The following is a 14,647-nucleotide window of genomic DNA, read 5'->3' on the forward strand; positions in this document are numbered from 1 at the left end:
AGTACAGTTACCACAGTATAGCAAGTACAGTTAGCCCAGTATAGCAAGTACAGTTAGCCCAGTATAGCTAGTACAGTTAGCCCAGTATAGCTAGTACAGTTACCACAGTATAGCAAGTACAGTTAGCCCAGTATAGCTAGTACAGTTAGCCCAGTATAGCTAGTACAGTTAGCCCAGTATAGCAAGTACAGTTAGCCCAGTATAGCTAGTACAGTTAGCCCAGTATAGCTAGTACAGTTACCACAGTATAGCAAGTACAGTTAGCCCAGTATAGCTAGTACAGTTAGCCCAGTATAGCTAGTACAGTTACCACAGTATAGCAAGTACAGTTAGCCCAGTATAGCTAGTACAGTTAGCCCAGTATAGCTAGTACAGTTACCACAGTATAGCAAGTACAGTTAGCCCAGTATAGCTAGTACAGTTAGCCCAGTATAGCTAGTACAGTTACCACAGTATAGCAAGTACAGTTAGCCCAGTATAGCAAGTACAGTTTGGTGACTCTGGATGCTATGGGAGATTCTCGATGTATCCCAATATGTTTATGTCAGGGGTCCCCGACCTTTTTGAGCCCGGGGCCCACTATACCGACCAAAATTTTGTCCGGGGCCCCCCGAGGCGGGGGGGTTGGAGGGGCGTGGCTAGTGGCGGCGGCAGTTAGCCCAGTATAGCAAGTATAGTTACCACAGTATAGCAAGTACAGTTAGCCCAGTATAGCAAGTACAGTTAGCCCAGTATAGCTAGTACAATTAGCCCAGTATAGCTAGTACAGTTACCACAGTATAGCAAGTACAGTTAGCCCAGTATAGCTAGTACAGTTAGCCCAGTATAGCTAGTACAGTTAGCCCAGTATAGCTAGTACAGTTACCACAGTATAGCAAGTACAGTTAGCCCAGTATAGCTAGTACAGTTAGCCCAGTATAGCTAGTACAGTTACCACAGTATAGCAAGTACAGTTAGCCCAGTATAGCTAGTACAGTTAGCCCAGTATAGCTAGTACAGTTAGCCCAGTATAGCTAGTACAGTTACCACAGTATAGCAAGTACAGTTAGCCCAGTATAGCAAGTACAGTTACCACAGTATAGCTAGTACAGTTAGCCCAGTATAGCAAGTACAGTTACCACAGTATAGCAAGTACAGTTAGCCCAGTATAGCAAGTATATTTAGCCCAGTATAGCAAGTATAGTTAGCCTAGTATAGCAAGTACAGTTAGCCCAGTATAGCCAGTAGTTAGCCCAGTATAGCTAGTACAGTTAGCCCAGTATAGCAAATATAGTTACCCCAGTATAGCTAGTACAGTTAGCCCAGTATAGCAAGTATAGTTACCCCAGTATAGCAAGTATAGTTAGCCCAGTATAACAAGTACAGTTAGCCCAGTATAGCAAGTACAGTTAGCCCAGTATAGCAAGTACAGTTAGCCCAGTATAGCAAGTATAGTTACCCCAGTATAGCTAGTACAGTTAGCCCAGTATAGCAAGTATAGTTACCCCAGTATAGCTAGTACAGTTAGCCCAGTGTAGCCAGTAGTTACCCCAGCCCAGTATATCTGCCCCAGTGTAGTTAGGAGAGGTGCCCTCCCCCCCGCGGCCGCCGCTCCTGTTACCTTATGAGCGGGCGGTCGCTTTCTTCCTTATATTCCCCATAGCTCCTCTCCTCGGTTGCAGCATCTCGTAATACAGCAGCGCTTCCCACGCGGCTGCTGTAAGGAAGAGAAGGAAGCAGGTCAGCGGCTTCCTGTAGCGGCGATTGCCGTTACCATGGGAACCGCTGCCCCGCCTCCTTCTCTCCTTACAGCAGCCGCACAGGAAGCGCTGCTGTAATAAATGCTGCAAAGAGGAGAGGGGCTATGGGATTGGGGAATATAAGGGAGGAAGCAGCCGCCCGCTCATAAGGTAACAGGAGAGGCGGCCGCGGGGGGAGAGGAAGAAAGGCCAGATCCGCTGCGGCCCCCAAGAAATGTGCCAACGGGGACCTCTGGTTAATGTGATATCCTCTCAGCGCTGAGAAAGAGAATTTCAAGATACACTCCATGTTCGGTTTCAAATCTCTCACTATTTCTCTTTATTCATTATTATTATTATTTAGTATTTTTATAGCGTCAATATCTTCCGCAGCGCTGTAGAGAGCAGATATTGTCTGGTCACTAACTATCCCTCAGAGAGGCTCACAATCTAATCCCTACCATAGTCCTATGTCTATGTATGTATCGTGTAGTGTATGTGTCGTAGTCTAGGGCCAATTTAGGTGGTTAGCCAATTAACTTACCTATATGTTTTTGGTATGTGACTGGAAGCCAGAGTGCCCACAGAAAACCCAGACAAAGGGAGAACATACAAACTCCTTGCAGATAGTTCACTGGGTGAGATCTGAACCAAGGACTCAGCGCTGCAAGGTGAGAGTGCTTACCACTATGCCACCAGGCTGCCCTTCATTACCACCTTTTTATTGATACATCTTACATGCTATTGGCTACACGCCTAGAATAAGGAAAATTGGATACTTACCTGCCGGTAATTTTCCTTTCCAGATGTATCCATGGCAGCACGATAGGGTTAAGTCCCGCCCACTTCACCCCATAGGACCAATAGTGAATAAATTGAATCCCTAGAGCGTCCCTCCCCAGTCTTGTCACTCGGAATCACCGAATCTAGGGAGGGAGCCTCGTGCTGCCATGGATACATCTGGAAAGGAAAATTACCGGCAGGTAAGTATCCAATTTTCCTTATTCCATATGTCTCCATGGCAGCACGATAGGGACATAACTAGTCAATAAAACATCGGGAGGGATGAGGTGCAATTCAGAAGTTTTAATTAGATTCATACATTATTTACAGTATTTACATTCAATACACTTGCACCAAATTGTACAGAGGAGTTTGCTGCTGGGTCTACTCTGTAATGCCTCATGAATGTGTTTAGCGAGCTCCAATTTGCTGCCTGGCAAATCTTGTCGGGTGACACTTTTGAGAATGCTGCCCATGAGGCAGCCATGCCTCTAGTCGAGTGGGCACGGACCTGTTCTGGTGGCACTAAGCCACTCATTTTGTAAGCCTCCTGGATAGTCCTGACTAGCCAATTTGCTATTGTTCTAGATGATGCTGAGAGTCCTTTTCTGTATCCTGTCGGTATTATAAAGAGTCTCTCCGATTTTCTGATAGCTGCCGTTCTTGAAATATACTCTTTCAAGACTGTGCCTACATCTAGCGGATGAGGAGATGTTCTATCCTCCTGCCAGAACGTAGGTAGAGTCCAGTCCTGGTTAAAATGATATACAGATGCAACCTTTGGAACAAAGTGTTGAATTGGTCTAAGAACCACCCTGTCTGGAAAGAACGTTAGAGATGGTTCTTCTACACCCAAGGCTTGGAGTTCTGACACTCGCCTGGCCGATGAGATGGCCACCAGAAATACAGCTTTGTAGGATAGATGTATTATGTCACAGTCTACTAGTGGTGTAAATGGTGGCCCTGCTAGAACCTTCAGCACAAGAGGTAAATCCCATTTAGGGAAAATCGTCTTTGTGGGAGGCTGCTGTTTCATCACCCCTCGAAGGAACTGTATCACTAAGGGGTGCAGGGCCCACCTGAAGTCGGTGAGTGCAGATAAAGCCGAGACCTGAACTTTCAAGGTGTGATAACCCAAGCCTTTGTCTAATCCTGTTTGTAGGAAGTGTAGTATCTCCTTAACCTTTGGCTTAAATGGATCGAGTTGTAGCTGATTCATGAAGGGTATAAATCTCTCCCAGATGTTCTGATAGGATAATCTAGTTGACGGCTTCCTGGCTTTCAATATTGTTTCAATAACTGAACTTGTGAAGCCTAAGGTTTCAAGTTTTTCCCTTTCAATGTCCACACCGTTAAGTCCAGCCTGCCTGGGTCTGGATGTAGAATCGGACCTTGGTGTAGAAGGTCCTGGCATTGTGGCAATCTCAGAGGTTCCCCTGATCTCAACTCCCATAGCAATGGGAACCAAGGCCTCCTTGGCCAGAATGGAATTACCGCTATCAGGGTGACTGACTCTCTCACCAACCTCAGGAGTAGGCGATGGATCAACGGAATTGGTGGAAATACGTATCCCACCTTGAAGTTCCACTCCGCTAATAGGGCATCCGTCGCTAGTGCATCTCTGGACTGCCATCTGGACATAAAGGTCTTGCACTTTGTATTCTTCGACGTTGCCATTAAGTCCACTTCTGGAGTAGCTATCTGGTTGCAGATCATTTGAAAGATGTTGTCGTTGAGGGTCCATTCGTTGTTGTCTAAACGATTTCTGCTGAGGTAGTCTGCTTCTGTGTTCTCCAGCCCCGGGATGTAGGTTGCTGATAGACTTAGGAGATGGTTTTCTGCTAGATTGAATATCGGTGCCACCTCCTGAAGAAGGGTCTTGGATCTCGTTCCACCCTGTTTGGACACGTACGCCACCGCTGTGCGGTTGTCCATGCGTAATAGCACTCGTTTCCCTTTGAGAAAAGACTTGAATCTCTGAAGAACTAGGTAAGCGGCTCTGATCTCCAGAATGTTCGCAGGGAGAGTCACATTCTTCTGCCCCCAAGCACCTTGTACAACCTGTCCCAACAGGTGCCCTCCCCAGCCCATCTGACTGGCATCTGTAGTCACAATGACTGGAGAAGGCTGGCATATTAGTAACGGGGTCGACAGATTCGACTTTTCCGTCCACCAAAGCAGACTGTTCCTCATTCGGTGCGTTATCAATACATCCTGTGTTAATCTCCTGCTGTACCACTGATTCAGAAATCCTGTTTGCCATTCCCTGCAGTGCCACTGGGCCCACCTGACCATCGGGATTGTCGAGGTCATTGTTCCAAGAAGACTTAAACATTGTGTCGCTGTTGTTGTTGACAAACATATCATATTGCGTACCTTTTGAATGAGTTTTTCTTGTTTTTCTGGCGGGAGGCTTATGGTATTTGCCTGAGTCTGGAACAAAGCACCTAGAAATATGAGCTGTCTTGTTGGTGTTAACTGACTCTTCCTGGTGTTGATCTTCCAACCGAACATTTCCAATTGGTGTAGCAGAATCTGCCTCTGTAACAGCAGCTGTTGCCTGTCTTGCCCTAACAGAAGTAGGTCGTCCAGGTAATGGAATAACCTGAGTCCCTTTATTCTTAGAACCTCCACTAACGACAACAGAATTTTTGAAAAAGTTCTCGGGGCAGTACAGATGCCAAACGGTAGGCAACGGAATTGGAAGTGGCGGTTGCCGATCGCAAACCTCAGAAACTTCTGGTAGTGGGAATGAATCATGACGTGAAGATAGGCGTCCTCTAGGTCTATCGAGAGGGCCCAGTCGTTCTTCATAATTACGTTTGTTATAGTTTGTAAGGTCTCCATCTTGTATTTTTTTAGACTGATATGTCTGTTTAGAGTTCGTAAGTCCATTACTGGACGTAGCTCCCCTGATTTCTTCTTTACGAAGAACAGGGGTGAGTAGACGCCCCTGCCTCTTTCTCTCTGAGGAACTTGTATGATTGCATTTTTGTTCAATAACTCTTGAACATATTCCATCAAAATCTGTCTTTTCTTCTGAGAAACTGGTATTTTTGTAGTTCTGAATATCTGTGGTGGTCTTGTTGTGAACTTCCACCGGTGTCCTATTTTTACCGTCTGTACGACCCAGGGATCCTTGATGCCATCCGCCCAGACGTCCCCAAAAGCCTGCAGCCTCCCGCCAACTGGCAATGTCTGGGCGGTCTGAACATCAAAACGACTTCTGCTGGCCGGGACCCTGGCTGGTCTTTTTCTGCTTATTAAGTCTTTGCAGAGTTGATTGGGAGCTCTGCCAGTTCCGTCTAAAGCCTCCCGTTGGCCTGTAACCTGTAGTGGATCTAAATCTGTTTTGCTGATATGTAGGTCTCTGCGTCAGGTTCGGTCTTCTGCTCTTGCGATCTTGGGGAATCATCCCAGACTTTCCCCCAGTTATCCTTTTAATGGCCGTATCCAACTCTTGGCCGAACAGATTCTTCCCATCATAAGGGATCTTGCACCAGTCCTGTTTAGATACCTGATCAGCAGACCAGTGCTTCAGCCATAGGGCTCTTTTGGAAACAACAGAATGCAGCATTGATCTGGAGGAGCATCGGAGAACGTCAACTGCCGCCTCACCGATAAAATCGGCTGTAAGCTTGAAGTCATCCAATGCTGCAATAATTACTTCCTTATCTGTGTCAGCCCTTAAGGCGTCCTCAATGTTCTGAGTCCATCCTCTTAAGGCCTCAGCAACTGCCGTGAGAGCGACCGCTGGCTTGCAGGCACCTCCTGAAGATAAATAAGACTTTTTAAGCTCCGAGTCTATCTTTCTTTCTAATGGATCTGTGAATGATACAGAATTCTCACGGGGTAATGTTACATGTCTGGCTAAGGACATAATGGATGCATCCACTCTGGGGGGCTCATCCAATACAGTCGTTTTGTCTTGTTCTAGCGGGTATAGCTTGTTTAGCTTATTAGCCATAGACGGTTTCATATCAACCTTTTTCCATTCCTCTAAGATAATGTCATTAATATTACTTATAAACGGGAAGGTCTTGATACTCTTATTGAGATGTGAGTAGTATTCCCTCTGTGCTTGTGCAGAAGTACTTGGGGTCTCCTCATCTTGCCATTCCATGGCGTCTCTGACTGACCTAATATATGGTTGTACCAGGCTGAAGTCGAAACCAACTGGTGGTTGGTCCGGCTCTGTCTCGACATTAGTTGGTATTCCGGGATGTGTACCCGTATCCATGTTCTGGGTATTTGGTTGGGAGGGCAAGGTAGCTATATACTGGTTCATGGACTCCTGAACCGCTTGTTTGATCATATGAGCAATGTCCATTGGTCGTTCAGGTTCCCTGGCCATAGAGTCAAAGCATGCCCTGCACACTAGCTTGCCAGTCATGACTCTATTGCCACAGGCCCAGCATTTCTTCCCAGAAGGTGAAGGTGACTTTCTACGTCTGGGTGATCCGCGATCTTCCCCTCTTTTTGACAAAGAGCGCCTACTGGAGCGGGAACGAGATCGAGAGCGGGATCTAGAAGATGATCTCCTCCTTGGGGTAGATTTCCTCCCTGGAGAATATCCCTCATCTTGACCTCTGTAAGGATCCGCCTGGTCTAAGCCTCGTACCTGCTCCTGAATTAGGCTGTAATATAAGCAAAAACAGCCTATTAGTAAGCACTCTTTTGTAAATGAGAAGAAAGGCCACTTACTACCTGCTTCCTACCTCAGGCCATCCAAGTGGTCACTATCAGGCAAAGACTCCATGATACAGCAACCCTGCCGCAGAAAACACAGAGCATACTATTAGTTTGCTCAAAATAATAATAATGCATGCCCCAGCGCTCCCCACCGAAGATTGTTTCTTACCAGTCACAGTGAATTACTGCCCATTCAGCTGGTCCCCACACTGACCGCGCTGCACTTCCGTCAGAAGCCAGCGAAAACTGACAGCTAGTTTCTTAATTATCCCTCCCCAGCTCTCCTGACCAATGAGGAGCGGAGGGGGAGGAGTCCCAGCCAGTCAGCCGCCGAGCGACCAATCACCGCCCCCGGCGGTGGAATGATGCGGCTGACGTCACAGAGCCGAAAGCGGAACTCCGGATGGAACGCACGCCAGAGCGTGCATCCTACTGCAGGGGGAGCGCCGGCGATACGCCATTAACCAGGTAACTGGTATGGAGTCAGCCACAGCAGCGCCTTGCGCTATGCATAAAAATAATTAGTAGTGTCTGGGTGCATTGCGGCCCGCACTAACCTTCACCATGGCCAGAAATGGTGTCCTTCTCCAGCCAGCGCCATTTAGTTGCTGGCAGGGAACCTCAGCAGGAGAGGCTCAACCTGCTGGCATGGTAGGAAGCAGGATCTCTGCAACAGGTAATAACTTCTAATCCTCTTGCACCGGTCCAGGGGTGAGGTGATTACGAGGACAAAAGACTGGGGAGGGACCCTCTAGGGATTCAATTTATTCACTATTGGTCCTATGGGGTGAAGTGGGCGGGACTTAACCCTATTGTGCTGCCATGGAGACATATGGAATATTCTAAGAAGCTGCTGGACAGGACCAAATCTGGACTAAGGGAAATTCAATGATTCTGCAACAACTTGGTAAAACATGATACATTGAGAACATTCCATCACAGAACTTTCAAAGTCACAAAGAGAAGATTGTAAGCCTTTGGCAGGGCCCTCTCTCTGTATGTATTATAATTGATTGTGCACTCTGCTCACAGAAGAATGTGAGTTTGTATTATTAGGAATACTACTTCAGTGTATAAGCTAAGCTGGCATTGTGTATCTCATTTATTGTTGCCTGTATTGAGTTGTTGGTCTCCCCAGTGGGGTAGCAATAGGAGGTGCAGAGGTAGCGACCGCACCAAGGCCCCTGGACTGAGGGACCCCACTACGGGCCCTCCTCCTTCATCCATCTTGTTAGCTTTTCATTGGTGCTATGCAGGTAATGAACACCTCTATATGTGCATTGAACAGTAATAATCCTTAACAAACTTTCCTTACTCTGATTACACCTCTCTCACACTGCAGCTGTCCTTTGTAAGTTTTTTGTGCTCCATATCAATAGAGTGCTTGGGGCCCCATGTAAAACTCGCATTGGGGCCCCAAGTTCCTTAGTTACGCTACTGGTCACCCCTGTTAACATCGTCTGCAATCTTATTTATTGTACAGCGCTGCATAATTTGTTGGCGTCATATAGATCAAAACAATAATAATAAAGAGAAGGACATTACTGTCTTAGCACAAAAGCAACTGAAAAACCAAAGTTAAAAGGGAACTCTAACAATTACACTATATAGCACCTCTAGACAGTTTACATCTTCAAACATCAAAATGCTTACATTTACCATTATTATTAATTATGATGCTAGATATTTTTACTGTTACTGTTCAAAACTCTTCTCTATGCAATATTTGTATATTCTTTGTATATAGCTATAAGAATACATTTTATGTGTATAGACTCTGGTCTAGAGCTCTAGTTATTTCACTGGGGATAACTGTGATACTACAATTACATATTGTTTGTATGACAGTGACTAAGAGCCCATCTGACCTAGGAGGACTGATGCTTAGTTGAGTTTAGTATATTCCCCATTTAGTTTACCATTTTTAAAGGAAAAAAAAATGTTTAAATCAGATTTACTTACCTGGGGCTTCCTCGCATGCACGGAGGCCGCTCACCTGGCCGGGTTGGCAGCTGCTAGAGAGGGGACCCTGGGAGACTGCCTGATAGCAGAGCTGCAGTGAGGGACTGGAGGAAGCTCCAGGTAAGTTAATGTGATTTTTTATTTTTTTTTAATTGCCAGATGTGTCATTTAAGATTTTACTCCCCTTTGTTATACTGATAATCTAGGTCTCCGAGCTTTGGGTCTCACCCCATGATATTTGCCTATCCTTTCTGCATTGTGGTTCTCCGATATATACTGTATGTATTTCTGATGTTGCTCCACCACTGTCCTTCAGTACACTTTCATACTTTAATGTCACTCAAGAACCCTTCTGGAACAGGAGTCAACGTTTCTGAATTGTTCTTTTTTAAGTTTTCTTGTTATTTGCCCTTTTGGGGTAGTTTTTACGCATGTATCCTGTTAAAGTGAATGGGAACTGCATTTAAAAAAACGAGACAGATACTTACCCAAGGAGAGGGAAGGCTCTGGGTCCTATAGAGCCTTCCCGCTGCTCTCCTGGTCCCCTCGTTCCGGTGCTGGCTCGCCCGGTAGCAGTATTTGACTAATTTAGTCAAATACTGCTTTACCCGGCCAAAGGAGGCTTCAGAAGTCTTCAGGAGCACTCGGGCGGCCCTGTACTGCGCCTGCACAAGCATGCTCTCTTGCACGCTCACGCCTGTGCAGTATGGAGCCGCACGTCTTCGGGAGGACACGGCTCTTGAAGACTTCCAAATACCCTTTCGGTAGGGGATTGAAACGGGGGGGAGCCAGCACAGGATAGGGAGCACCGAGAGAGGAGACGGAAGACTCTATACAACCCAGAGCCTTCCCTCTCCTTAGGTAAGTATTTGCTTCATTTTTTTTAAAATGCGGTTCCCATTCACTTTAAACTAAACTTACTATTCAATAAAACTCTTTTGAAGCTAAGATTTTACTCCCATGTTATAGCACCAGTATGAGCTCAAAACATTGCGCCCGTACAGACAGCCTTAAAGTGAACCTCCAGACTAAAAATCGACTCAGCAGCACTGAAAAGGCCTGGTGTTTCTTTAACAGTTTCACAGCATCAGAACTTTGTTTCTCTTATACAAGCCTCATTTTTAGCCGCACAGAAGAAAACTGCCCGGGCATTTTTCCCCTGATGCTGTGCAAAGCATGATGGGATTTCTGAAGTTGTTGCTCTCGTTCTGCTGTTTTGGTGCAAATTTTTTTTTCTTACATTTTGAATTTGACATTTGAAGCCTAGCGCATGCAGCTGGGAGGGGTTATCAGGACACAGGACAGTTGGAACTGTGTCTCCTGCCCCCATGACAAAGATGGCAGCCCCCATGAATCACAAACATTTGCCTTTTCTTTTAAAACAGGGTTAGTAAGAGATTATATTACCTATCTATTCTAATTAACATAACTAATGTAACTTAATGACAGTATGTTTGTTTAGGCTGAAGTTCCCCTTTAATAATATACAGAGTACAGTTGTCAAAGCCAAAATTACTTGTAGTTCAGCTTTAACCCTCTGCTTGCTGAATGTGAAAATTCTAACCAGCACCAAAATTTACAAGCCGATTTCGAGTCGGCTGTCTAATAGAATTAGTTCTTACCTTGTGAGATGATGGATTAAGACCTCTCAGATGTGGGCTGTTGAGGTATATCCTCAGACGTTCTATGACAATTTTTATAACTTCTTCATGGTCTTTCTTATAAGACAATCTTATGAAGAGAGTCTGAAAGAGAAATCTAGTATGAATTGAGTAGGCTAGGATATCGGTCGTTAATGAAAACTGCTGTTGACTAGCTGGTAAGATGTGTATGGCGGAGTCACACTCCACATTGACTTCCCATGTCTCAGGCAGAGTCTCCCAGATGAAGGTCCACGTGAACTATGGGATGCTAAAATGGGCAAATGAACTTACCTGGAGCTTCCTCCAGCCTCTCGTAGACAGTGAGGTCCTTTGGCATCCTTCGGGGTCCCTCTTTTCTGCCCCTGACGGTTCCATTAGATCGGTGACTTTGCTTGCAATTACACATGCGTGGCCCCTCCACCTGCCCGTCTCACTGGCGCGCCCAATGCTGTCGGCGTTCTGTGCATGCGTGATTCATTCTTTCGAAGACCGCGTATGCACAAAACGGTTACGGCAATAGGCATGTGCAAAGGGGGCACAGTTGCACACAACTTTGCGCACAACGTTGCCCGAAGTCGCCACTTTAATGGAGCCATTAGGGGTAGAACGGAGGGAGCCTGTAGCCTGCTCTGTGTTCCTTTAAGTCATGTGTGTCTAGCTATCCTACTCCATTTTTTGTGTTTGCTTGGTAATTAACCCCTTCCGGACCGCCCTCAGTAAGTCTACTGACCTTATATGGATGCTATTTACTGCAGCAGTCCTGCGACAGCCAGGGCCAGTTCTAGTTACCATGGGGCCCTAGTGCGAAAGTAACTATCCAACCAAATCACCCCCTGAGCTTGCAGCCAGATCTGATCTGATTCCTACCACCCCCCGAGTAAACACACTGCATCCCTGCTATCATGGGCCACCATAGCTGGAGGGGAGGAGGGGCACCCCCACAGGCTCTGGTGCCCCGGGGGAAATTGCCCCCTTTGCCTCTTTTCAAGCGCCGGCCCTGCTCAGCTAACACCTTCTGGAGTGGATGAGGAGCCATGCTGATTGCCTCCTGATCACATGATCACAAAATTATCACTTAAAGGATACCCGAGGTGACATGTGACATGATGAGATAGACATGGGTATATACAGTGCTTAGCACACAAATAACTATGCTGTGTTCCTTTTTTTTCTTTCTCTTCCTGAAAGAGTTAAATATCAGTTATGTAAGTGGCTGACTCAGACAGGAAGTGACTACAGTGTGCCCCTCACTGATAAGAAATTCCACCTATAAAACACTTTCCTAGCAGAAAATGTTTTCTGAGAGCAGGAAAGAGATACAAATTATCAATAGTTCATACATTTTAGCTCTGGCATACTTCAATGAATGTGTCATTGAGCAAAAACAATAAAACCGTTAAAACTAAAAAAGTAGATTTAAACAAACTAAAACTGTGGAATATCGTATTCATTTTTCATATTCAAGTCATTTTTAGGAAACGTATGATAGATAAAATCGTTTATTTCATTAGTTTATTTTTGTCTCGGGTGTCCTTTAAGCTCTCTAAAAATCTTAATTTCTATCTCTATTTAGTGCCCCTGCATCATACCTAAAAAAAATAGTCTACATAATATTTACATCACTGCATAGTGAACAGAAAATCCTTTTCTGAAAATGTAACTGCTGCAATTAGAGATTAGAGATGGCCCGAAACGTTCGCGGGCGAATCTCTGTGGGGACTTGTACTACTTCCGGGTCGCTATGACCCAGAGTAGTACGCCTGCGCTGGCCCGGCGGTGTGCGTCTTTGATCGCGCGCCTGTTGCCGGGCACTCTCTGCGCATGAGCGTGACGTCACGCACATGCGCAGAAAGTGCCTGGCAACAGGAGCGCGATCTAGGTCGCGCACCGCCGGGCCAGCGCAGGTGTACTACTCCGGGTCATAGCGACCCGGAAGTAGTACATGGTGAGATGTTCGCTGACATCTCTATTAGAGATTTTTACATATTTTTGGTTAAAAAATTTAGAAAATTCACTTTTTCCATTTTTTTAAAGAATATTTTCTCTTAAAAACTGAAGCAAATTCAAGATTATGTATGATTCAATGGTATCAAAAGAAAGCCTTCTTTGTCCTGAATAAAAAGAGACTTTGGGCTTGATTCCCTAACCTACTTAGCACGTCCAAAGTCTTTAGGCGCGCTAACCAAGGTGCTAAGTAGGTTAGCACCGGTTTTCTCAATCAGATCGCACGCTAAGTAAGTACCGCGCGCAAAGTCCTATGCGCGCGCTAAGTCCCATAGGCTTTAATGGGCACTTCGCGCATGAAGTTTTGCGCGCGTAAAGTTTTGCGTGCGAAAAGCTCGTTTAGACGTGCTAAGGGGGTTGTCACAGGCGTGCTAACAGTTAGCACCGCTTTGTGAATCAAGCCCTAAATGTGTTTGGGTAGACTAAAAATTCCCCGACATCTTTAAAGTTACGCAAAGGCAGAGCCGGGACAAGGTCCTCCAGCACCCAAGGCTGAGACACCAAAGTGCGCACTCCCCATCCCTCTCACCAAAGCTGCCCCACACTGATTGCTATTAGAATAAGAGGTGCCCCAGGGCCCCCAACACCTTAATCTTTAGTCACTGCCATGTATCCCCTTTTCTTACTTCTCTTTGCTTCAAACACAATAGGGGAATGATAGCTGAGTGAGTTGTGCGCCCCTCCTACACTGCGCCCTGAGGCTGGAGCCTCTCTCGCCTCTGCCTCAGCCTGGCCCTGCGCAAAGGCATACCAGAAGTGTGAAAATTGGCTTGGTTCTGAGCTGTAAAATGCATAAATGTAGGCAATGTAGAGGTTGCGAGTATAACGGTAGTTATGCTGTTTGTGGAATGCATATTACAGCAAAGTCTCCGTTAACTGAACTCAGGCAACCTGAAGTCTCAACTAACCAACCTGCCTGAGGGGATAACGAAGACTGTTTTGGGGGGTTTTGCAGTGATTAAAATACTCATCAAGTGTCCACCGATGTGTCCAGCGCAGACTTCTAGCCTTCCTGTTGCTCCTAGTGGCTTTCTGGCCCCCCGGCAGGGCTCCTGGCGTATCATGTGGCCCGGCGCGGGTCAGATGACAAGCCAGGAGCCGTCCACAGAGGACCTCGGAAAGTCGATACGGCGCAGAACACTTGGTGAGCATTTAATTTAGTGTGTTTGTGTGTGTGTGTGTGTGTGTGTGGGGGGGGGTTAGTGCTTTTGTGGCCAGTTGGTCTGGCGACCGGCAAGAACATGTTTCCAGCACCAGGCGATCCCCACCGGTGCCGAATACCGGGGACTTTTCTGTATATAGTTTTTGTAAATCCCTAGTGGGTCCTCAACTTTTTCTTTTACTTCACAAATTTTAGATAATATTGTCACTATTTATAATGTATAGTTACATAGTTACTTTGGTTGAAAAAAGACATACGTCCATCGAGTTCAACCAGTACAAAGTACAACTCCAGCCTGCTCCCTCACATATCCCTGTTGATCCAGAGGAAGGCGAAAAAACCCTTACAAGGTAAAAATTCCTTCCCGACTCCAGATGGCAATCAGATAAAATCCCTGGATCAACATCATTGGCATTACCTAGTAATTGTAGCCATGGATGTCATTCAACGCAAGGAAAGCATCTAAGCCCCCTTTAAATGCAGGTATAGAGTTTGCCATAACGACTTCCTGTGGCAATGCATTCCACATCTTAATCACTCTTACTGTAAAGAACCCTTTCCTAAATAAATGGCTAAAACGTTTTTCCTCCATGCGCAGATCATGTCCTCTAGTCCTTTGAGAAGGCCTAGGGACAAAAAGCTCATCCGCCAAGCTATTATATTGCCCTCTGATGTATTTATAC

The 14,647-nt window shown here is 45.9% G+C and overlaps 1 protein-coding gene across 1 annotated transcript in view; it reads right to left on the reverse strand.

The window, feature by feature from the left end:
• Positions 1 to 14,647, reverse strand: part of LOC137532026 (tumor necrosis factor alpha-induced protein 2-like) — a 75,251-nt gene that overhangs the window by 13,838 nt on the left and 46,766 nt on the right. Inside the window, exon 11 of the mRNA XM_068252117.1 lies at positions 10,778 to 10,900. Coding sequence (XP_068108218.1) covers positions 10,778 to 10,900 — 123 coding nt within the window. The remainder of the gene's footprint in view (positions 1 to 10,777; positions 10,901 to 14,647) is intronic.

The sequence above is a fragment of the Hyperolius riggenbachi genome, chromosome 9, assembly GCF_040937935.1.
Source record: "Hyperolius riggenbachi isolate aHypRig1 chromosome 9, aHypRig1.pri, whole genome shotgun sequence".
NCBI classification, from domain to species: Eukaryota; Metazoa; Chordata; class Amphibia; order Anura; family Hyperoliidae; genus Hyperolius; species Hyperolius riggenbachi.